The 26740-nt window shown below is 39.7% G+C and overlaps 1 protein-coding gene across 1 annotated transcript in view; it reads right to left on the bottom strand.

Moving 5' to 3' along the window:
* The window catches only part of CTNNA1 (catenin alpha 1), a 175822-nt gene that overhangs the window by 116620 nt on the left and 32462 nt on the right, over window positions 1-26740 (bottom strand). Inside the window, exons 4-5 of the mRNA XM_060093424.1 lie at window positions 6131-6297; window positions 5472-5591 (exon numbers count right to left, since the gene is read on the bottom strand). Of these exons, the coding sequence (XP_059949407.1) occupies window positions 5472-5591; window positions 6131-6297 (287 nt within the window). The remainder of the gene's footprint in view (window positions 1-5471; window positions 5592-6130; window positions 6298-26740) is intronic.

Raw genomic sequence — 26740 nt, 5'->3', positions numbered from 1 at the left:
CTCATGTACCTGGGTGGATAGATTGTAAACATCAAAGTATTCCATCTTTAGCATATTGGGGAGGCAGAGTTGACAATGTAAGGCAGAGGTAGTCCTCTTCACAGGAACCAGGGTGGATGCTGGCAGATCCTTACCTCTGCCATCTAATTCACCCTTACAGTCAAATAAGAGCCTGCAGCCTAATAGAAATTCAAAACTTCTAGTCAGCAAATAATATTCTAGCCCAAGAAACTAACAGATTATGGTCACACACAGAATCCCATTCCAGGATGGATCTGCAGTACAGCAAAATGGGTTATTCTCTCTTTAGTTAAACAAATATTTATTGATCACTATTGTATCTAGGCAATGTTCTAGGCATTAGGGATTATAGTAGCAGTTTAAACAAAATCCCTGTCCTCTAGAGCCAGACAAGCCTAGGTTCAAAACCTGGCTCCACCACTTACTAGATGAATGTCCATGCCAAATTACTTAACCTCTCTATGCTACATACAGTTCCTTCACCTATAAAAACTAATATCTGATCAATTATAGGATCTACCTTATACTGTTTTTGTAAAAATTAAATTCATGTTTATCAAGGAACTGTAACAGTGTTTAGCACATAGTAAACACCTTTTTAAAGTTATTCATTATTATTTTCAGCAACATCCTCACCCCCACGCCACGTTGCAGAAAAACCTTAGAGACAAATAGGTAAATCCCAGAGTGCCTGCAGATCTCATAAGGTTCAACATTTCCTCACTGGGTGGCTGCTGCTTAAATGGTACAAGGGAGGCTAAAGCATCCAAGTACACACATCACATCCAAATACTGCTCTTGAGGAAACACCCTTTTTCTGGACTAGGGCTGCCTGCAAATATAAAAGGCTTGATGAGGAGGTAAATTATTACATACCACACCTGGGAAGAGAAGGAAAGGTCACAGGAGAAAACAGTCTAGGGTACTAAGCATACAGCAGTAGAGGAACTCTGCCAGAAAACACACATGCAAAATTGTGACCAGTAACTGAAGGAGGCCAATGGGCAGTATCTAAAAGAGAGAATGAAATTTCCACCAGGCTGGTACTTTAGGATAAAATGAGTTGAGTTTAATTCCCAAAAACAGCACTAGTTTATAGAAATATACACCAAGGCCCAGGCCCTATAAAAAGTCACTTTACGATCAGAAGGCACACAGGCACCCACAGCCAGCCTATTCAACAAATTCTATGATAGGAGGCTAAGGCTAAAGGTTAAAGAATTAGGTCCAAGGAAAACTATAAATGACCATGACATACTACAAACCCAAGACAAACTTTAAAATGTATCACTCAATATACCAGCAGAGGGACTTCCCTGGTGGTCCAACGGTTAAGAATCCACCTTCCCACCAGGGGACGCTGGTTCAATCCCTGATCTGGGAACGGATCCCACATGTCGTGGGGCAACTAAGTCTATGCACCACAACTAGAGTGCTGCAACTAAGACCCAACGCAGGCAAACAAACAAATAAATAAGTAAATAAATTTAAAAAAAAAAAGATACCAGCAGAAAACAGATGGTAAAATCAAGCTGGGCAATTCAAAGATGGTTTAGGGACTATGCTACAAAAGGTATGGGCAAAGTACAGGAAAACCACAGGCTATTAGGGCACTTAGGCCCAGAGAGACAAAACCAGAACCCAGGAAGTGAGGTGTGGGGAGAATACCACCCAAGAGAGGCTATGACTTTTAGCATCCCAGGGCAACCAGCAGGGAGGGATAAAACCCTATCCTCACTGTCCTTTGATCTCCTAATAGCGCTCCCAGTGGCCAACCCAACCAGAAGCCAGAGGGCAAAGAAGCCCCTGGATGCAGTCCAGACAGGTCAGGTCCCTGGGGCAGAGAGCAGGGTGACCAAGGGCAGAAAACAGACATGGAGGTGCTAACAGAAGATCATCTGGCATGTTAACTAATAATTTCAAGATTTTTATGACATCTTATTTTGTAAATGTTTGAAATTCTCTTTTTTTAAAAAAAATACATCAGGGATTATGAAGGAACTCTTCATGGATTCATGGCACAATGAATTAAAACTCAGGCAGCATTACTTTCCAGTAAGTTTCTCCAGTAGTATACAAAATTCTGGACTATTATTCTGTTTATCTCAAGAACATCATCAATTTACTTATTCCACCATTTTGCAAAGATATGCAATAGTGTCAGTCTAAATGTTCTCACTTTCCTCAAATAATAGTAAGTCTTGGGGCTTCCCTGGTGGCACAGTGGTTGAGAGTCCGCCTGCTGATGCAGGGGACACGGGTTCGTGCCCCGGTCCAGGAAGATCCCACATGCCACGGAGCGGCTGGGCCCGTGAGCCATGGCCGCTGAGCCTGCGCGTCTGGAGCCCGTGCTCCGCAACAGGAGAGGCCACAACAGTGAGAGGCCCACATACCGCCAAAAAAAAAAAAAAAAAAAAGTAAGTCTTCATAAGTCAAAATCAGACTAGGTTTTAAGACAGTAAGACTATTCACCAAACTTTATTTTTTAAATATAACTAACATTCATTTCACATATTCAAAAGAGAACTTATATCAAGAATGTTAAGTAAAATAAATTGTGAACATAATTTGGCCAGCTTGCCATATTTATAAAATTACCATACTATCATACAACAAATTCTTTTTCGGATCAGTCAGCCCCAGCAAAAAGAAAAAAACTCTCTTGCACTATTGGTGGGAATGTAAATTGATACAGCCACTATGGAGAACAGTATGGACGTTCCTTAAAAACCTAAAAATGGAATTACCATATGACCCAGCAATCCCACTACTGGGCATATACTTAGAGAAAATCATAATTCAAAAAGACACATGCACCCCAATGTTCATTGCAGCACTATTTACAATAGCCAGGTCACGGAAGCAACCTAAATGCCCACCGACAGACGAATGAATAAAGAAGATGTGGTACACATATACAATGGAATATTACTCAGCCATAAAAAGGAAAGAAATTGGGTCATTTGTAGAGACGTGGATGGATCTAGAGACTGTCATACAGAGTGAAGTAAGTCAGAAAGAGAAAAACAAATATCATATATTAACGCACATATGTGGAACCTAGAAAAATGGTACAGATGAACCAGTTTGCAGGGCAGAAACAGAGACACAGATGTAGAGAACAAACATATGGACACCAAGCGGGGGAAGTGGCAGGGTATGTGTGTGTGATGAATTGGGAGATTGGGACTGACATATATACACTAATATGTACAAAATGGATACCTAATAAGAACCTATAGAATTCAAAAATTCAAAAAGAAAAAACTACTTGTGATTTATGTGATGGAAATATAAGCCAACACAAGGACAAATGATAAAAGCACACTGAGCCTACACTAACTAAATTACTCAGGCAATACAACAAATCTAGCTATATTATCATGTGTAATATTAAGTACTGGAAATGTAAAACCAGGATCTCATATGTACAGATTCAATCTGATCACACCTTACAGCTTAAAATATGAGCAATAACTACTATTCACCAACTGCCCACTGCTGAGGGCCTACTGAATGTCTGGCACTATATTAAATACTTCACACACATTCTTTAATTTAATTCTCTCAACCCTGTGGGGTAGAATTTTATACTAATGTAAATGTAACCAAATGAAAGCTGAAGTCTCCAAAGCTGAGGCTGTCATATATTGGACATTTACAGTATTGACCCCATGTTCCTCATGCCTGAACTCCTCAGAGTTCTTGCTGAATGTTCCTATTCTCAGGAAGGCTACCCCTATCACAGACAAGAAGGCAGATCTTCATTACTCTGAGTCAGATAGAGTTAACTGCTTTCCTCTTACCAATGATTAGTAAGGAATGGGTATGTTATACAATCCATATTTAGGGCAAATCTGTTAGAGGCTTCTAGATCATTTGCTTATAACGAGAGACATATGGAAGAAACAGTCTTTTTTTTTCTCACTGGACATATTGATGCGTGCAAATGTCATATCTAGAGCTTCTACAGCCATCCAGTGCCAGGCACATTGAAGATGGCAGTGCTGGAAAATGTCAAGAAACTGGATGCTTGATGATACTGCAAAGCCTTTAAATTTAACAACCCTGAACTCACTTAACCTAACTTGGGGCTTCTAATTAGTGAGAATATAAACCCCTCAATGTTCAAGCAGTTTTGGAGCTGGGTGTTCTGTAAACTGCAGCATAAACTATTTTAACCAATACAGGTATTGGCTAACAATAATAAGAATTCGGGACTTCCCTGGTGGCGCAGTGGTTAAGAATCCGCCTGCCAATGCAGGGGACACGGGTTCGAGCCCTGGTCCAGGGAGATCCCACATGCTGCAGAGCAACTAAGGCCGTGAGCCATAACTACTGAGCCTGTGCGGCACAACTACTGAAGCCCGTGCGCCTAGAGCCCGTGCCCCGCAACAAAAGAAGCCCGAGCACCACAACAAAGAGTAGCCCCTGCTCGCCGCAACTAGAGAAAGCCCGCGCACAGCAACGAACACCCAACGCAGCCAAAAATTAATTAATTAATTTAAAAAAAAAATAAGAATTCGTCTTCTCAGTGCTCTTTAAAAATAAGAATAGGGCCTCCCTGGTGGCGCAAGTGGTTGAGAGTCCGCCTGCCGATGCAGGGGATACGGGTTCGTGCCCCGGTCTGGGAGGATCCCATATGCCGCGGAGCAGCTGGGCCCGTGAGCCATGGCCGCTGAGCCTGCGCGTCCAGAGCCTGTGCTCCGCAACGGGGGAGGCCACAACAGTGAGAGGCCCGCATACCGCAAAAAAAAAATAAATAAATAAAATAAATAAATAAAAAATAAAAATAAGAATAGCACAAGCTTGACCAAGACTATGGAACATTTTAAGAGCTGGATGGTGACACATGCATGCTCCCTAAGGAACACACATCTAACACACAGCATCCAGGAAGGGCACAGGGAAGAGTTCAAGCACCCCAACAGCAAAATGCCCAAGAGGTAGCAAAGGCTGGAAAAATAAGAACACTGATCCACATACCACACAACACAAATTCCTAACACTATGAAAACTACTTGAATGGTAAGAAACACTTTAAAAGTTACAAAATATGGAGGGGGAGGTACTTTCTGGTATAGAAGTAATTCAAATATGTTTTGACTGGTTTAAGGTTTTTAAAAGTTTGAATTAAACTCCACCACCAACTCAAGTTCATCCTTGAACACACAGAACAAAAGCCTATCACTTCTCCAGACACTATCACAAACTGCTAAGCTACCTAAAGTAAAATTTTCACAGGAATCAAAATAGGAGCAAAACATGAATACAACTTAATACTAACTTTATTAACAATACTGAAAGGACACATCATAAACTAAATATTTTAATGGAACTATATTAGCAGAGAGAGATATTGGTACCTTTTGAAAACTTAGGTAAAATCGATTTTTCCCACTAGGTAATAACATAAGCAACTTAAATGTATCCCCAAATCATGGTTGTACCTGTTGTCTTTTGGCTGCCATAATGTTCAGCTTATCCACTTCAGGTTTCAGGGCCTTATATTGTATTCCCAAGTCCTGTTCAGTGCCAGCATTCCTCAGTTTCAAGATACCGTCTTCTACCTATAAAACACACACCCCCAAAAGAAAAATTCTCAACAATACAAGTCTGTACATAAAGAAGATCTAGAACTTTTTATTCCTTTCGACAGCTACTCACATAGCAATCCAAACTTCCTCTTCAATTTACATGGCCCTCAAACATTTGAGCAGCTACTACATGGGAGTTTTATGGGAGGTGGGGAAGGACAGCATTATTGTGACTTCCATCTAAAAGGATACAATTTAACATATCTTGATTTCTCAACTCTGGAACTCTGCTGGTACAAGGAAATGTTTAATCACTACCACAAAAAGGGAAGGAGTCAAAACAAAACCTATTCTGCAAATTCTTTATTAGAACAAAGACAACACAGGTTCACAGCAGAGCCAGTATGATGTTCACTTGGAACAGAGGAGTGAGTGGAAATTAAAAACATTCCTGGTCCATTTAGGTAAACCAAGTTCAAAACCAAACCAAACTCTAAGAAATGTTGAACTAAGTATGGCCAGCAGCAGCCTCGCTGTGATAGAACAAATTACAGACGTAGGCCTATACTTACAACTTTCAGCTGAACAAGTAATTTGTAGACATCTGCCATGTCAGCCAAAATAAGCAGCCGGGTAACAGCAGAGAGCAAAGCTCGAGCTGCCCGAACCATGTTGCCACGCTTCACGGAAGAGCAGGGATCATCTGCAAACTCTCCAGCAGCACTCTTCATCAAATCGCCTGTTTCACAGAACAGAAAAACAAACTCAGCAGAATGAACCAAATAACTGGTCTACATTTTTAAAAAATAAAAATAATTCAAACTTTGTATATTTCATGGGCAGAATTTAGTTTAAGGATTTTTTTTGTTGTCTTTTTGGTTTTGTTTTCTAGCCGTCCCTAAGAAAAGCACCTTCATACATTCCTGGTAAAAGCACAATATCTAGAAAGTGATTTAGCACTATGTACCAAGAGCCTTAAAAATACTTCTTTCCATTGATCTAATAATACTCCTTTCCAAGAAGGACCATTATATGTATCCTAGTGGGAAAAAAAAATTCAAGATTTGAATGGGAGAAAAAAAATGGATCTAATGCAATCTACCCTCACATCCACAGAATGATACAGAAACACAGCAACCATTATGTAGGACCATTATACTTCATTAACCATCACAACTACCTAATGCATATAGCTCAAACAGAAACTCACTGGTATGTTCAGTCACTGACTCATTCATTTTCCTCATAGCAAAACACTTCCAACAGCTCAAATGCTCAACCAAGCATCTAGTTAAGTAAATTATGGTAAAGCCTACAATTGACTATTATGCAAATATTAACACATATATGGGAAAAAATGTTAAAGCTTATGATGAAATCTTAAGCAGAAAAAAAAAGATGAAATGATAAATGTACGTAATCTGTGTTTAAGAAAATACAGAAAAGGGGCTTCCCTGGTGGCGCAGTGGTTGAGAGTCCACCTGCCAATGCAGGGGACAGAGGTTCATGCCCCGGTCTGGAAGGATCCCACATGCCGCACAGCGGCTGGGCCCGTGAGCCATGGCCGCTGAGCCTGTGCGTCCAGAGCCTGTGCTCCGCAACGGGAGAGGCCACAGCAGTTAGAGGCCCGCATACCACAAAAAAAAAAAAAGATGATGCCAACAGATGGAGAGATATACCATGTTCTTGGATTGGAAGAATCAATATTGTGAAAATGACTATACTATCCAAAGCAATCTACAGATTCAATGCAATCCCTATCAAATTACCAATGGCATTTTTTACGGGAACTAGAACAAAAAATCTTAAAATTTGTATGGAGACACAAAAGACCCCGAACACCCAAAGCAGTCTTGAGGGAAAAAAGCGGAGCTGGAGGAATCAGACTCCCTGACTTCAGACTATACTACAAAGCTACAGTAATCAAGACAATATGGTACTGGCACAAAAACAGAAATATAGATCAATGGAACAAGACAGAAAGCCCAGAGATAAACCCACACACCTATGGCAAACTAATCTATGACGAAAGAGACAAGGATATACAATGGAGAAAAGACAGGCTCTTCAATAAGTGGTGCTGGGAAAACTGGACAGGTACGTGTAAAAGAATGAAATTAGAACACTCCCTCACACCATACACAAATATAAACTCAAAATGGATTAGAGACCTAAAGTAAGACCGGACACTATAAAACTCTGAGAGGAAAACATAGGAAGAACACTCTTTGACATAAATCACAGCAAGATCTTTTTTGATCCACCTCCTAGAGTAATGGAAATAAAAACAAAAATAAACAAATGGTACCTAATGAAACTTAAAAGCTTCTGCACAGCAAAGGAAACCATAAACAAGACGAAAAGACACCCCTCAGAATGGGAGAAAATATTTGCAAACAAATCAACGGACAAAGGATTAATCTCCAAAATATATAAACATCTCATGCAGCTCAATATTAAAAAAACAAACAACCCAATCCAAAAATGGGCAGAAGACCTAAATAGACATTTCTCTAAAGAAGACATACATATGGCCAAGAAGCACATGAAAAGCTGCTTAACATCTCTAATTATTAGAGAATGAAAATGAAAACTACAATGAGGTATCACCTCACACCAGTTAGAATGGGCATTATCAGAAAATCTACAAACAACAAATGCTGGAGAGGGTTCGGAGAAAAGGGAACCCTCTTGCACGGTTGGTGGGAATGTAAATTGTTACAGCCACTATGGAGAACAGTATGGAGGTTCCTTAAAAAAATAAAAATAGAATTACCATATGACCCAGCAATCCCACTACTGGGCATATACCCAGAGAAAACCATAATTCAAAAAGTCACATGCACCCCAATGTTCACTGCAGCACTACTTACAATAGCCAGGTCATGGGAGCAACCTAAATGCCCATCGACAGATGAATGGATAAAGAAGATGTGGTACATATACAATGGAATATTACTCAGCCATAAAAAGAATAAAATTGGGTCATTTGTGGAAACGTGGATGGATCTAGAGACTGTCATACAGAGTAAAATAAGTCAGAAAGAGATAAAGAAATATCGTATATTAATGCATATATGTGGAACCTAGAAAAATGGTACAGATGAACTGGTTTGCAGGGCAGAAATTGTTACACAGATGTAGAGAACAAATGTATGGACACCAAGAGGGGAAAGTGGCGGAGGTGTGGGTGGTGGTGTGATGATTTGGGAGATTGGGATTGACATGTACACATTGATGTGTATAAAATGGATGACTAATAAGAATAAAAAAAAAGAATGAAGGCAATAAAAAGAAAATCACTAAATATTACTTGATACCTAAGATATGTTAAAATAAAACTATCCTTATACTAGGATAGTTATAATAAAAAAGACAAATAATAACAAATGTTGGTGAGGATATGGGGAATCTGGAACTCTCATAGCCAATTGGTGGGAATATAAAATGGTACAGCCACTTCGGAAAACAGTCTAGCAGTTCCTCAAAAGATTAAATGTAGAGTTACCATATGACCCATCAATTCTACTCCTAGGTATATACCCAAGAGAACTGAAAACAAGTGTCTACACAAAAACATATACATGAATGTTCACAGAAGCTCTATTCATAACAGTTGAAATATGAAAACAATCCAAACATCCATCAATTAATGAATGGATAAATAAAATGTGGTATATCCATACAATGAAATATTTAGCCATAAAAAGGAATAAAGTACATGCTACAACATGGATGAACCCTCAAAGCATTATGCCAAGTGAAAGCAGCCAGCCACAAAAAGCCATATATTATATTACTCCACTTATATGAAATGCTCACGATAGGTAAATCCAGAGATAGAAACTAGATCAGCAGTTGCCAGGGGCTGGGGCAGAAGGGAAGAGTGAGGACTACTAACTGCTAATAGGTATGAGGATTCTTTCTAGGGTAATGAAAATGTTCTGGAATTACATAGTGGTGATGGCTGTACAACCTTGTAAATATACTAAAAACCACTGAATTGTATGCCTTAAAAGGGTAAATATTACGGTATGTGAATTACTACGACTCAGAAAATAAAAAGATAAATAAGAGTATCAAATGCAGTGACCTGAAAATGCACACACCTTGGAGTTGGAGGTAAGCTTGAGTTTTGACTTTTCCACTTACTATGTGACTGGACTCCATAGCCTGTTTCCTCTTCTGTAATACTTAGAGAATAACTTGCTGTGAGGGTCAACTAATAAGACATATAAAAGGCCTACTTTATTACCTTGCATTAGGAGACAATAAGGGGGTGGTAGAAATTATTACTATTAGGTAAAACAAGATGAGAAGACAGAGAAAAGATCTTCATTGCATTTCCTGAGTATTCAAATCTGTTCACCAATGACCCTCAAGGGCATCCATGCCTTCTTTCAGCAAGTGTTTACTGAGTGCCTGCAATGAGCCAGGCACTATTCTAAACACTTGGGATAGAAATTAACCAGACAAAAATTCCTGGCTCCAGGGAGCTTATATTTTAATGAGAGGGAAAGATAATAAACATAATAAATCAATTATGGAGGGGCAGTGACAGAAAGAAAGACAGGGGGAGTGGGGATATAAGATACAATTTAAAATAGGGGGATCAAGGCAGGCCTCATTGAAAAGGTACCACTTGAGGAAAGTCTTGAAAAAGGCAGCACAGGAGCAATGTGGCTAGCTAACTCAAGGCAACATTCCAAGCAGAGGGAACACCAAGCCAAAGACCCTAGGGCAGATACACACTAAAATGATATTGGAAGACCAAGAAAGCCAGTGTGGCTGGCATGGAGGTAATGAAGAGCGATTCTGTGGTAGGTGCAAAAGCCAGATTACAAGGATAACAGAACAAGTTAGAAATAAAACTGCTCTTTCAAGAATTTGGTCTGCTACTAAGAAGAAAAGTCAAGGGCCTACTAAAGAAAATTCTTTTGTTTTTTGTTTTTATTTTTTGTAGGATTAGCAGTATAATGGAAGAGAGTATGATCATGAACTTACAATCAGACAGAAACTGTAGCTTCACCACTACACAGGTCAGTTTCCACAGCTGTATAACAAATAATACAGGTAATCCTTACTTTGCACAGTAGTGCTGGTCTGTAAAAATGATCACACAAACTGAACAATGCAATGTGATCTTAATCATCAATGGGAAAAATTACAATTGCCTTGTGACCTTTAAAATTTTTTGTCAACAGGTTAAAACCTCCTTACTATTGATTATAAATATACAGGGAAATTAAACAAAAATAGTACAACTAATATTTATTTAATACATAACTTAAAACATTATGATAATAACACTGAGAATGAAAATGTTTTATTTCCTTGTAAGAAAACTACTCAAAAGTAGTTTCTGAACAATGTTTACCTTTTTCAACACGATACAGAGTATCTTTTTTATCCCTTCACAATTATCCTATTTCTTTCTACGTTTGGATCAGTTTCCAACATTTCCTTTGCACTTTCAATGTTATGAACTATCTCCAAGAGTTCCTTTAATGTGAAGGTTTTGATGACATCACTTTCTCTTGGACATCATTATCCTTTCCATCACAACTACTTTTCTCATTTATGTCAATAAGTTTGCCTTCACTAAGTTCCTCTGACTGCATATCTAAAGTCTCTTAAACAGCAGCAGTGTCAACATTTCCAGTCAGCTATTTCTTCTGTAACTTGGATTTATCACTTTTTCTTTCTTTGCTGTACTTTCATCTTTGTTAGCAAATTCCCTCTTTCAATGATCTCTTCTTATAAAATGGCTCACGTGGGTTTACCACTGAGAGACAAGGAGGCAACACAACTACACACTTTGCATGAACTGAATAGTTGCAGTGACCAATCAATCACTAACAGACCTTGAAAGAAGAGACATGATTGGTCAGTGATCGTGATTCAGACCTGTTATTTATGTAGTGATTTGTACACTTCAGAGCTAGCAGTAAAGTCTGTACTGTATACAATCACTCAGTTAATATACTAAAATTTGAACCATGTTATTGGGGAACTGGTATTATGAAACTGTGGTAACAAATTTGTGCATACTGGAACACTGCAAAGTGAGGACTGCCTCTATGTACCTCCCAGGCTTACTGTGGATATGAAACCCAATGTTTAGGAGAGAGGTTAGAATAGTGCTTGCACTCCCATACTATCTTTTATCACTATGTGAATTAGTTCCAGACAGATTGAGGGGGTAAAGGAGGCAAAAAGACACCAAAGACACATAACTAAAGAATGAAGATTCTAGATCACAGACAGGAACACACATAATCAGGACCACAGGAGGAAGTGAGAGCCATGGAGTTCTTGTACCCTCAGATGAGAAGTGAAAGCAGAGGTAGCAAGAGGCTTCCAGGCAGTATAAAGTTTAGCATAGCTAGAGAATCTATTTTCTCAGAGGCAGTAAATGAAGCTCTCCTAAAAACTGAACGGGATGGTAATAGAAATGAAGGTTTGAGGAGGGTGGAAGAAACTCTGAAGCAGCTGCTACAGGAAATGGAAAAGTGAATCAACCTGAGGTAAATGAAAGAACTGTGGGAAGAACTAAAGGCCCAGAGTAAGCCAAACAGGATGAACTTACAGTACATTCTTAAAGCTATAGCCCACCTAAATGAATCAAAACTCTTCAATAATTAGCTACATTCAAATGGACAAGCATAAAGTCTTATAATTTTAAATTTAATTACTTAACCTCACTGTAATAATCCCCCAATTGATCCCCAACTCTAATCTCTCTTTATACCATAACCCCCTCCTTCCAAATTCTCCCTCCCTCCCCAGTTCCTCTTAAACAGTTTCATGCCTCTACAGCTAGCATGATATCATTCTAAATTTGTATCAGGTCAAACGATAAGTGGAACTGGAAGGAAGAAGCACAGTAAATTAAATATATTTACATCCACCCTCACAACCATAGCTCACAACCATAATGGCAAACCCTTAACTTCATGGCTAACATATGGTATTAGTAATGAAAAATACATCAGAAAACATACTGTGTGATGGAGTAAAACAAACAATTTTTTCCATTCAACTATGAATAGCAAATAAGCCATTAGCTTTTTAAAAAATAAATTAATTTATTTTATTTTATTTATTTTATTTTTGGCTGCGTTGGGTCTTCGTTGCTGCACACGGGTTTTTCTCTGGCTGCAGCGAGCTGGGGCTACTCTTCGTTGTGGTGTGCAGGCTTCTCACTGTGGTGGCTTCTCTTGTTGGGAGCACAGGCTCTAGGCGTGCGGGCTTCAGTAGTTGTGGCACACGGGCTCAGTAGTTGTGGCTTGCGGGCTCTAGAGTACAGGCTCAGTAGTTGTGGCGCACGGGCTTAGCTGCTCTGCGGCATGTGGGATCTTCCCGGACCAGGGCTCAAACCCATGTCTCCTGCACTGGCAGGCTGATTCTTAACCACTGCACCACCAGGGAAGCCCCAATCCATTAACTTTTTTTTTAAAAAAGGGGGTGGACCTCAAATTTCTGCTAAATGGTCATCTCTATAAAAGGAACATGATATTATAAGATTGACTTGAGATGTTTAATAAGGTAATCAATCAAACTTTAAAAACGATAAATGTAACTGTCAATTAGTTTACAGTGCATACTTGTAAGAGTTATCAAAAGTACTCTTTCTGGGCTACCCTGGTGGCGCAGTGGTTGAGAGTCCACCTGCCGATGCAGGAGACACAGGATCGTGCCCCGGTCCGGGAAGATCCCACATGCCGCGGAGCAGCTGGGCCCGTGAGCCACGGCCGCTGAGGCTGCGCGTCCGGAGCCTGTGCTCCGCAACGGGAGAGGCCACAACAGTGAGAGGCGCGCGTATCGCAAAAAAAAAAAAGTACTCTTTCTGTACACAAAAAAGGCAAACTAGGAAAACTGAGGCAGACAGGCAGTCTGTCCAAGGTCACATGATCAGCAGTAAAGGTTGAGAACATAACTGTGTCTTCTGGAACCCACTACTACTGTTCCATCAGCCATGAAATCAGATCTGTCAACATGCCCATCCCCTGGCATTTTCCCCTAACTAAGCTGGGGATAAAAGTTAAGCTCTTCTGGAGTTCGAAACAAGGACAAATGGCAACTGTAAGTAAAGTAAACCAAAAAACACCGTTCTACATTAGAACAGGACAAGATAAAGGCCTTTCTGAAGCATCAAATATCTTGAGTAAATTCCCTTCAAAGCAATCCAACTTTTTATAAAGTTATGGGTAAAGGACAGGTTTGAAAAGTGTGTGGGTGTGTGTGTATGAGACACACAAACACACACAAAGTAAAAAAAGAGAGGACTGTTTTTTCTTTTTTAACTTGAGCCTAGGAAACATGAGATATTCTATTATGCCACTCCTTTAAAACAAAGGATGTTGCTAAGTAATATTAATGAATATATACTCTTCTCCCAGAACAATGTCTGGAGTAGATCAAACAAGGTATTGGAACTGGGTCTGAATCCCAACTTTGCTATTTGATGGCTGTGTGACTTCGGGTTGCTTCAGCTCTAAGTCTGTTTTCTCTTCTGTAAAATGAGAATACCATCTCCCACCCCACTGGGCTGTTTTGAAAATTAAATGAAGTAATAAATACGAAGCTCACAAATACTTCTGTGCCCCTTCCACTTTCTCATCTACTTTCTCCAATTCTTAAACCTATTCAGAACATTGTCATTGCTCACATACCAATCGTTTCTTATATTTTCAGAAATAAGGGCATGCTAGCAAGTTTCTCAAAGGATGAAGGAAACATTGGCTTTTAATTTGTAGTGATGAAGTAGTAAAGGAGGCACCTCCTTCACTCCCATCTCCATAGTGCAGAAAGTGGTAAAAACCAGTCCTTTTGTGATAATAGTTACAAAGCTTGACTTAGTTCCCCTTGCTGGGCTTTAGTTTTTCCAGCTGGTTTTTAAAATTAGAGAGAGAGAAATTATGCCAATCTGAGGTTCCTTCAAGTTTTTAAAAACTGGTCATCTCCCTCGTATATCCTATTTACAACTTCCCATCCCCAAAAGCCCATGCCATACTATAAAAATGGCTCCGGGCTTCCCTGGTGGCGCAGTGGTTGGGAGTCCGCCTGCCGATGCAGGGGATACGGGTTCGTGCCCCGGTCTGGGAGGATCCCACGTGCCGCGGAGCGGCTGGGCCCGTGAGCCGTGGCCGCTGGGCCTGTGCGTCCGGAGCCTGTGCTCCGCAATGGGGGAGGCCACAACAGTGAGAGGCCCGCGTACAGCAAAAAAAAAAAAAAAAAAAAAAAAAAGGCTCCTAATCACAATGCCATAGCAGAGGGCACCAAGTCCTCAGAAATTCAGCTATGGAAACATCTCTATAAGCCTTCAAAAGTCCTCCAAGGAGACTCAAAATATAGAGCAAAGTTATATTTTCCCTAAAAACAATACTAAGGATACTTCTAATATGCTCCTTGGCCAGAACTTTTTCTATCTTTAGGTCCAGAAAAAGACAAGAACTCGGCCAGCCCAGCAGAGGAACATGGTTTATCTTCTGTAAGTTATATAATCTACCAGCTCCAGGTGTCTTTACGAATTAAAAAAACCCTTTTTTTAAATTTCCACCTTAAATAGCAGACATACAATAATCTGTACTGCACAATGAGAATGGAAATCACAAAGTATTTATTTCATGGGGGAGACTACACCAACATACACGAAAATATTAACAGAGGTGGTATAGTATAAGGTTGTATAGCCCGATGGGTGATTATTTTCTGCTCTTTGTGTGGGTTTTCTTTTTTAACTTTCTATAATGAATATCTTTTTAAAGAAAAAAGTCTTCAAATAATTTTAAAATGTAAAATATCCTTAATTCATGTCTGTGATACATAAAACTGAGGTTTTCCTAGAAACGAATAACTTAAAGCACTCCAAGAAAGTATATATGCAAATTTTCTTTTTTCAAAGGTATAAAAAAATCCCATGGCTACTAGTGTCACTGCAAAAAGGAAAAAGGAAAATTAGCATACATTATGAAATAAAAGCTGTGTAAAATCAGCTATCTTGAGAAGCTTATCCAAAATATGGGAAAGCCAACTGGTAAAATAAGGGGCCCATCTGCAAAGCCAATCTTATTGTCATTATTTTTTTGTTTAGTTGCTGCAGGAGAAGCTCAACTATTATACAGACCCTAACTAGACATTTCTTAAATAGAACATTTTATAAGACCATATTGTTTGTTATCAACTGCCAGATCCAAAAGAAAAGATATTTTAAGACATCCACCTGAATATGCTTTTGAGGACCAGCAAACACAGCCCTGTGTTAAAATGACAGACGCTTCCAGGAGAAGAGTTAAAAGCCATTCATCATCTTAAACATGTTCCAATTATTTATTCATTTCATGATCAATTTCATGGCCATATGTGTAATTCTGATTCCCCCTCTCCCACTAATTTCCTGGATAACCTTGGTCAAGTCACTTTGATCTCTTTATCTCAAAATGATTTTAACTGTCTAAAATTTTTCATTCTCTCAGATATCTCATACTATCCTTGTTAACAATGGCAGGCTTCAGTCTTTAAAATAAAAACTGTCCTATTTACCACACTCCTTTTAAGTTTTTGAAAAGTGAATAAAACTCTGGTCATAAATATAATAAAGAGAAGTCTTTAGTTTTCTGGTTCAAAATAACCTTCTTAAATCATATTACTCTATAGAGGATATTATTCAGCCATTAAAAATTATGTTGTAGGAAAGTACTTAATGATACTGAAAGATGTTCAGGACCCATTAAGTGAAAAAAATAAATGAGCAAAACATAATTCTACCCATGTGAGTATATTCATAAAAAACAAACTGGAGGGGTCAAGACCAAAATGTTAACCATTGATTTCATCTCTAGGTAACAAAATTATAGCTGATTTTTACTTCTCTTTTGCTCTTACTATCAAAAACATGTTCACTGCAGAAAATTAACTTTTGTTAAAGGAATGTTTTCAGTTCTACCCAGAGTAGCCAGACGAATAAGAGGAAAAAAAAAAAGAGCAAGCAACCAACATCACAGGTAAGTCTGTTATAAACCACCCTGTACTTAACAGCTGGGCATCTTTTTACACAGTAGAAAGCCAAAAAAAAAAAAAAAAAAAAAAAAAAAAAAAAAAAAAAAAAAATCCAGCCCTGAATCTGAATACAGGATTCCTAATTCTTGAAAGTTACTTTCTTATTGCTTTAGCTCCACTGATAAACCTACTTTATACCAAATTCTCTTAAACATATCTGATTAAAAGATCTCACCAAAAAGTGATATACCTGTTCTTACTTCTTTGTTATCATTCCACCAACTTTCTTTTTACAAAATAATAAATTGACAGGACCAAGTCTTCACAAAATTATTTGCCAACTTCAAGATAATCAAGGATTAACATGCATTTCCCAACCTGTCCCAATCCCTTCCCTCCAACATCCAAAATTTTTTAATTCATTTTCCATGATCTAGTAACAAAATAAGACATCTTCCACACTTGTCAATGAAAACAAACTAGCAATATAGTTGCAAAGAATAACAGATTTTATAACATAGTTCTTATGGGAAGGAACCAAATGGTGGAATATATCTGGTGCAACTCACCCACCCTGTGACATACAGATGAACGTGAACAAAACACTTAATGCTCTCCACCTTCACCTTTCCATTCATCAATGGGTGATATGTGGCAAAAACCACAGACCCCTAGATGACACCTCCATAACTATAGAAAAACTGACAATGATTCAAAGAATTCCTGACAGATGCTTTAAGAGAACTTCCCTGGTGTGTCATTTTTAATTCACAAAACTATTTATTTTTTGAAAATCAACCCAGAAAAAAAAACATTTAATATGTTATTTAAATACTGTCAGCCCATCTGAATCAGTTCAGGGAGCACCTAGAAAAACTCTCAATCTACACCCTTCCCCATCCACTCTGGGTAAGAAAAGGAGTTTTGAAATTTCTACTTTTTCTAGTAGACAGAATGGATCTTTTAAAAAAATTAAAAGAGTACCACACATATTCATGTTCTCATCTTCCTTACTAATTCAAGTGTGCCCTGCTGCTATTCAAAAACACTCCACAGAGAAGCACTTACTTCCTGATTACACATTCAAATAAATGCATAACATGCATTTCAACTTGGAATCACTTTAAGAAATTAACTAGTAGCAACCACGTTTCTACATCATGGTTGAAGTCATGCCAAAGTCAAAAATTCAATACCTAAGATAACTTCCTTAGCTACACTGTACAAATATATTAAGGCAGGAATATTACCCACTGTATCTTAAAGTATTATTATCCTGGTCAGTGTTATTATTTTTGTGAGTTTAACAAGATTGACTTAAAAAAAAAAAAAAGAAGCAATTTCAAAATGACAGGAAACATTAGAATTTAATAACTTCATCCTCCTTTCCTCACTTCCAAGCTGGCTACACCAGAACCCAAGTATTTGCAAAGTAGCATATGCTCACACAAGGGTAGTGATCCAGAAGCAGACAGCATCCCTGACACATCCCAAGTCAAAGAAAATGTAGCCTCCAGCCTAGAGACTTACAGTTTAAGTCAGACAGACAACTTTAAGACATAAAACACCCAGATGCCGACCAGTTAATGACTTTTTGGAATTTATATTTTGCTTTTCCTGCTCAAGTTAAATGAAGAACAACAGAAAATGGATTAAATAGTGAGAGCGGAGGAAGAGGGGTCAATAATGAACAAGTTTTAAATTAATCACAGTCCTCAGGAACATATGAAGGGTAGGAATTGGAGTGGGAGCACTTCTAACAACAGATACAGCCATCACGGGATCACATGAAGAGAGATATCCACAAAAATAAGCAGCGAAAACAGGATGAAAAATCTACCAAAATAGCAAGGGGAAAAGGCAGGATAACAAATGAGAAGCCAGAACTTAAAGCAAGAGTATGAGAAAAATCAGCTGATTTCTTGTTAGATTTAATGAAGAAAGTGATTACACTAATCTGAAAACCTAATTAACTTAAATTTAATCGTTTTCAAAACGTTAAATGTTTCTCTGCTATTGCTCTTCCATAGCATAATTAACACTTTTTGAAACCCATACTCAATATTCCAGGGTAGGAATACTTGTCATTTTTTTTCCTGTGAAAAATTAAAGAGCCCATATATAAGATCAAGCTCATGATTTCAACATGAATAAAACCACACTAACAAGACCAGACAGATTAAAATGCAGTCTCACACACCCACACAAAGCTCCTCAAAGCTATGTTTCAAGTCTTCACATCATGAACTCAGCAAACCCAGATTTCGCTGTCTCCTGTCTACCTCTCAAATCCTACTCAAAACACTCACTGACAGCTGCTTTGTCCTGATCACATCTGCCTTCTAACATCTATCTTGCAGGCTGGCTATATTAGATGTGGGTATACCAGTCTGAAGCTGTCAACATCTGCACTGGACAGAAGGCCAATTTTCACCTCCTTCAATCTGACTTCAGTTAGTTGCCAGGGAGAAAATTATGCCTCAAGAGCCTGATAACTTGTGTTCAATATTCTTTTGTAAGGGATAAAATACATCATTATTTTCCTTAAAACTGCCTTGCCAAGACCTACAATGGGAAAAAAAAAAATATATATATATATATGTATACAGACACATATATACACACCACAAAAATATGTACACACACACACATATATATGCATGCACACACACCTCTCCATATGTATATACTATTTTCTCTCTGTATACAAATCACTCAAACTATAACAAGGAAGAAGGCCTCTACATCCTCAATTTCACTGCACAGTTACTGAGATAAATAAAAGAATGTCTCTTAATATCAATTTAAAACCTTCACTGACTATTCCTTCTTTATAACAATGTCCTTAAAAGACCATCAGTTTTATCCATGTAATTCTGTACTTTCAAGATTTAAAAAAAGCTGAGAAGATATTTGTGCAAGAAGTCCGTTAATGAATATGCTCACCAACGCACTGTAACTGCTAAGATCACACAGATCTTAGCAAACTCAACAGTTTTAACTCTATTGTTTTAGAACACCAATATATACTGCTTTCTTGCTCTAAAAGTTACAAGACACTTTCTACAGAAAAGATGGTTCTTATAACAACTGAAACTTAGTACTGAACAACAATGATTGCTCTCAATAAGCTGAAGTCCTACTTCTACTCAAGAACAATGGGCTTGCATTATGATCAAAGTTTACCTGAAATGGAATACTGTAATGATCCCAAAGCCAGAGCTTGAAAAGAAAAGCCTCCAAAGAAATCTTAAGACAAATAACTGCCTGACATAAACAGACATGAAAGGTGGGAAACTATAAGCCAAACATTAAAATGTTTGCTTTCTATTTACTTGTCAAGGATACTTAGTAAAAGGATTTACTCTATTTTTACCTTCTATCCATTTGGGGAGATGGGGTATGTAGGTATTACTATTAACTGTTTTTCCAATATTGGAGAGGAGGCCACAGTGAATTATCCAGATGTTTTCATGTTGTCCACCATGTGAATAACAGCACATACATGAGAGATGACTGGGTGTGGTTAGTAGTATGGCAGTCATGGAACAAAAATCAAACCACATGGTCTGGGAGGCAATAAAAGTCACTAGATTTAGCTGCAATCTTTGCTCTTTTCAACTGAACTCAACCACCTTTTCCATGTCTACCATAAAACAGGTCCCACCATTAAAATCATTACAGACACACACAATCATGTCTTGATTCTCCAAGTTAATACTACCTCTGCATACCAATAGATTAGCGATGAGAAACCTAAAAGATTAGCACCTCTGGTCCAATAAGCCAAGTTACAATTTTTGAAAACCTGGCATAATTCCAATCAATAAGAAAAATAACAGGGATTCAACAAATCAACAAAGGAGCACTAATGTTTATAGATACTTATCACTGCCCTAGGGGCTCTCACAAGCACCATCATGTTTCAGATACAGTCATAAACAAACACGAAAAAATGGTCAACATCAATTACTCCAAATAATGCAAATTTAAAAAAACTAAAGTAGCATTTTACACCTCTAAAGATAGTAAAAGGGCTTCCCTGGTGGTGCAGTGGTTGGGAGTCCGCCTGCCAGTGCAGGGGACACGGGTTCGAGCCCGCAGAGCAACTGGGCCCGTGTGCCACAACTGCTGAGCCTGTGCTCTGGAGTCCATGAGCCGCAACTGCTGAAGCCTGCGCGCCTGGAGCCCGTGCTCCACAACGGGAGGGACCGCCGCAATGGGAAGCCCGCGCACCGCACTGAAGAGTGGCCCCCGCTGGCCGCAACTGGAGGGGGCCCACGCATAGCAACAGGGATACGATGCAGCCAAAAATAAATAAATAGATTTAAAAAAAAAAAAAAAAAAGGATAGTAAAAAATTTTAATGGACTATCCCATTACTTGTCAAGAAGGATAATTTGCTTCCATTAAACATCATATTATTATATCCCTTGTTCCCTAGGAGAACGCTCCACCATTCCTTGTGTCGTGGGGTGAACATGTGATCCACACTGGCTCATCAATCTCCTCCGGAGACAGAAACTGGTTTAGAGCCGAGCGTGACCAAAGCAAAGCTAATCAGTCCCCTCCATGACTAAGATATAAACACTAAGAAAGAAAAGTTTTATCTGCTGGGATGACAAAACTAGGATGACCACCTCAAACTAGAGGTGGACATCTTGTCCAATATGTATATATGAAAACAGAGGTAAACAAATACATGGAGGCAAGTGATGAAGGAAGCTTCACATCCTTTCAGTCAAGTCACACTGGTCATGCCTGAACTCAGGATCTACTCCTGGAATTCCCAGTTACTAAGACCCATTAACTCCCTTTTTGCTTAAACAAGTTTGAGTTGAATTTCTGTAACCTGTAATAGGTGAGGTTATATGAACACTAAGCAAACTAGATAGACAGACAGATAGATAGATATAACCCTACTGGAGAACTATTTAGGACTACATTTTTCTGAATGGTAGTTACATGAGTATACACATATGTAAAACTTCTTCAATCTGTACACCAATTTGTGTACTTTGCTGTATATAAATTATACTCTAATTTTTTTAAAAAAAGATCTGTGTCCCTATATTCCTACTCCAGAAAATACATCTTAAAGATATAATTTTTTGAAAAGGGGAAAACATTATATATACATGGTATTCACTCACTACAGCATTATTTATATCAAAAACATAAAAATAACCTCTAAGTCTAATAACAGGGAAATGATGTAATAGAAAGTACATAGTTTGGTTTTTTTTAATAAATTTATTTATTTATTTTTGGCTGCATTGGCTCTTTGTTGCTGCGCCCGGGCTTTCTCTAGTTGTGGTGAGCAGGGGCTACTCTGTTGTTGCAGCGCGCAGGCTTCTCATTTGCGGTGGCTTCTCTTGTTGCGGAGCATGGGCTCTAAGCGCGCGGGCTTCAGTAGTTATGGCACACGGGCTCAGTAGTAGTGGCTCGCGGGCTTAGCTGCTCCACAGCACGGGGGATCTTCCCGGGCCAGAGATCAAACCCATGTCCCCTTCATTGGCAGGCAGATTCTTAACGACTGCGCCACCAGGAAGTCCCAGAAAGTACATAGTTTTTTTTTTTGTTTTTTTTTTTTTCTTTTCGCGCGGGCCTCTCACTGTCGCGGCCCCTCCCGTTGCGGAGCACAGGCTTCAGACGCGCAGGCTCAGCGGCCATGGCTCACAGGCCCAGCCGCTCCACAGCATGTGGGATCTTCCCGGACCGGGGCACGAACCTGCGTCCCCTGCGCCGGCAGGCGGACTCCCAACCACTGCGCCACCAGGGAAGCCCCTGGAAAGTACATAGTTTTAAAGATAATAAATTCCAAGGTTATACTAAATCATAAAAAAATGCCTGTAATTAGTGTTAAATTTTTTTAAAGGAAATAGTAAAATGATATCAAAGCTAGAAATAAAACTAGGGTAAAATGCATATGCGTGTAGCCAAGGACTTGAAAAGAAACACAAAACTAAATAAATATAAAATACTATTTATAATAATTCAAAAAATAAAATAATGTAAACTAATAAAACATATAGAGGATATATATATTATATATATATACATGGTGCTAAGCACTAATGAAAGAAATAAAAAAGATCTAAATTGATGGAAACATATTTTGTTCATAGAAGACTCAATATAGTAAAAATATCAATTCTCCCCAAATTGATTACAAGTTTAATGTAATTCCTACCAAAATTGCAGCTTTTTTGTAGACATAGACAAGATTATCTAAAATTTATATGGAAAAGCAATAAAAACTAGAATAGCTAAAACAATTTAGAAAAAGAATAAAGGGGGAGGAATCACTCTACCCACTTCTAAGACTCATAGCTACAGCAATAAAGACTGTGTGAGCACTGGCAGAGGGACAGACACATAGATAATACAACAAAACGGAGAACCCAGAAATAATCTCACACAAGTACAGGTGACTGATTTTTAACAGGGTGCAAAAGCAATTCAATGAAGGAAAGACAGTCTTTTCAAAAAACGATACTGGAACAGCTGGATGTTTGCAAGGGAAAAAAGAACTCAACCTAAACCTCACATTTTATACAAAAACTAACCCAAAATGAGTCTGAGAGTTAAACGTAAAACATAAAACTTCATGAGCTAACATAAAGCTTGTTAAAGAATTCTTAGACGTGACACCAAAAGCACGATCCATGGGCTTCCCTGGTGGCGCAGTGGTTAAGAATCCGCCTGCCAATGCAGGGGACACGGGTTCGAGCCCTGGCCCAGGAAGATCCCACATGCCATGGAGCAACTAAGCCTGTGTGCCACAACTACTGAGCCCACGTTCCACAACTGCTGAGCCCACGTGCCACAACTACTGAAGCCCACGCGCCTAGAGCCTGTGCTCCACCACAAGAGAAGCCACCACAACGTGAAGTCCGGGCACTGCAACAAAGAGTAGCCCCACTCGCCACAACTAGAGAAAGCCCGCACGCAGCAACAAAGACCCAATGCAGCCAAAAATAATTTTTTTAAAAAAAAAAGCACGATCCATAAATGGGGGGGAATATCAATAAATTGGACTTCATCAAAATTAAAAACTTACTATGCAAAAGACCTGTTAAGAGGATGAAAAGACAAGCTACATCCACACTATGGAGTACTTACAGACAAACTACTGATAGACACACCAACTTGGAAGGCTCTCAAGGGCAACATGTTAAGTGGAAAAAAAAAAAAGCCAATTTTGAAAGGTCATATACTTATATACAGTATATTATACTGTATGATTCCACTTACACAATATTCTGGGAATGACAGAATTAGAGATGGAGACAGATTAGTTGCCAAGGGTTAGGGATGGTGGGGAATATAAGCAACATGGGTATGACTATAACGGGTAGCATGAGGGAGAGCTTTGTGGTGATGGAATAGTTCTTTATCTTGATTGCAGAGATGGTTACACAAATCTTCACAGGTGATAAAACCAGAGAATTACTGTGCCAATGTCAGTTCCTGGTGTTGATACTGCACTATAGTTCCATAAAATGTAACCATTAGGGGAAACTGGGTAAAAGTATACTGGACTGCTCTGTACTATCTTTGCAAATCCCTGTGAATCAAAATAAAAAGTTAAGAAAAATAATAATGTTAGTTGACTTTTTATTAGTGTAAATAAACACTGAAGCAAATAATGTAATGGAATTTTTTTCAGCTTGATGGAAAACTGCGTACCAGAACCTTAGAATGGCTCTAAACTGAGGAGAGTATGCTAATTTTAGGTAATTCACCTGGAGTTTTTAGTAGCACACACTGCCTCAATATATACCCTAAGTGATTCAAGTCTGAGGAAAATATTGTAATTTTTCACATACCAGGTCCCTTAGTTTTATCTATGAAGAAAATTAGCCATTTACCACAGGCCAAACTGGCAGTAAACCAGCTTGACAACGGGCCAACTCTCCCTTTCCACGGTCTGTTGCAGCAGTCCTGTCCTTAATAGCACCATCTCACCGCCCACCACCTTGATGGTTTCCTGACTGTAGGTCTGTCCTCCAGGCTCGCCCCCAACCACTTTTAAGCTTCCTGCACACACCTGAGAAACTAATCTCTCCCAAACACCACTTTTTTTCATATTCTGTGTTGCCCAGATGGCAGAAATTCTTAAAAACAGGAACAAAGTTAAGGAGACATGTTTCAGTTTAATTTAAGAAGAAAAAAGCTTTAAAAATAAACACAAGGCTGGAAAAAGCTGCTTCCAGAGGTAGCAAGTCCTGAGTCACTACATATATTTAAATATATAGGAAACTGAACCTGGGAGACCTGTTCCAGCCACAGAACCCTCTAGTCCTGTGTCATTTCCCGGACAGTGCTCCCTTCTTCACCTGGCATTCCAAGCCACCCTCTAAAATCTAGCTTCCAAGCTCTTTCTTATCCAACCTCTCCTCCCAGCACTCCTCTCCAGTCACAACCCTCACTGTTCCTCACCCACATCTTGCTCTGTCTGCTGGTTTTCTTACCTGAATGACTTTTTCCCCTCCCTTCTTTCACCTTTCAAGATCCACTACTGCACCTTCAGGAAGCTTTTCTAATCCCATGCTTAACCTCCTAGTCCACTCCATTCTTTGCATGACACTCATGCTATTATTAATTTACATTTCCATATGTCCTGATTATAAGCTCCAAGATGAAACAGGAAAAACAGCCTCCTGTCTGCCTTTTTTCTTTTTGGCCGCACCGCTCTGCATGCAGAATCTTAGTTCCCTGACCAGGGACTGAAACTAAGCCCCCTACAGCAGGGGTCCCTAACCCCCAGGCCACGGACAGGTGCGGCGGACTGTTAGGAACCGGGCTGCACAGCAAGAGGTGCAAAGGAGGTGCGGGCAAGGGAGCAAAGCTTCATCTGCCTGCTCCCCATCGCTCGCATCACCACCTGAACCATCCCCACCCCCATCCGTGGAAAAACTGTCCTCCACAAAATGGGTCCCTGGTGCCAAAAAGGTTGGGGACCACTGCAGTGGAAGCACTGAGTCCTAACCACTGGACTGCCAGGGAATTCCTGCAGACAGTCTCTCTGCATCAGAGACCACACATGGTCACCCAGCCCCTTCCCCACTCTGGTGTCTCTAAACACAAGCTTCTTCCCAGGAAACCCACTGTTGTGCAGTACACCAATCATTGGTCCCTTTACCGAACAGAGTATCATTAGAAGCCGTGCGGGAATACATAAAGGTGCACCTCAGGGCTTCCCTGGTGGCGCAGTGGTTGAGAGTCCGCCTTCCGATGCAGGGGACACAGGTTCGTGCCCCGGTCCGGGAAGATCCCACATGCCGTGGAGCGGCTGGGCCCGTGAGCCATGGCCGCTGAGCCTGTGCGTCCGGAGCCTGTGCTCCGCAGCGGGAGAGGCCACAACAGTGAGAGGCCCGCCTACCGCAAAAAAAAAAAAAAAAAAAGGTGCACCTCAGATTCTTGGGGCCTTCTCCTCCCTCCTCCACCCAGAAATGCCCAAGAGCTGTAGGGAAGAAGTCACTGATGCAGCAGCAAGTCTCTGTTCTTGGCCTTTGAGACCTAACTGTGAATTGTAACTAATGGATTAAAAACCCTGTTCTAGTAGAAACTATTCCTCATCAGTCAACTTCCGATTTACCATCACTGGTCCTCCTTTATTAATGTCTCCCCTTTTCAAACAAGTTTCATTTAGGCTTTCCCATCTCTGTCCCTTGGATGTCCCCTAATCAGTTAAGGGCCCTCTTTTTCTTATCAGAGCCCTATTCAAGGATTCACGAATACTCTTTTCCATATATGGGCTTCCCTGGTGGCGCAGTGGTTAAGAATCCGCCAACCAATGCAGGGGACGTGGGTTCGAGCCCTGGTCCGGGAAGATCCCACGTGCTGCGGAGCAACTAAGCCCGCGAGCCACAACTACTGAGCCCATGTGCCACAACTACTGAAGCCCATGCGTCTAGAGCCCGTGCTCCGCAACAACAGAAGTCACTGCAATGAGAAGCACACGCACCGCAACGAAGAGTAGCCCCCACTCACCACAACTAGAGAAAGCTGCACACAGCAACGAAGACCCAACGTGACCAAAAATAAATAAATTAAATAAATTTTTTTTTAAATCAATATATATGGGCTTCCCTGGTGGCACAGTGGTTGAGAGTCTGCCTGCCAATGCAGGGGACACGGGTTCGTGCCCTGGTCTGGGAAGATCCCACATGCCGC

Source organism: Mesoplodon densirostris, chromosome 3 (genome assembly GCF_025265405.1).
Source record: "Mesoplodon densirostris isolate mMesDen1 chromosome 3, mMesDen1 primary haplotype, whole genome shotgun sequence".
Classification (NCBI taxonomy): Eukaryota; Metazoa; Chordata; class Mammalia; order Artiodactyla; family Ziphiidae; genus Mesoplodon; species Mesoplodon densirostris.
This window is presented reverse-complemented; position numbering and strand designations above follow the sequence as displayed.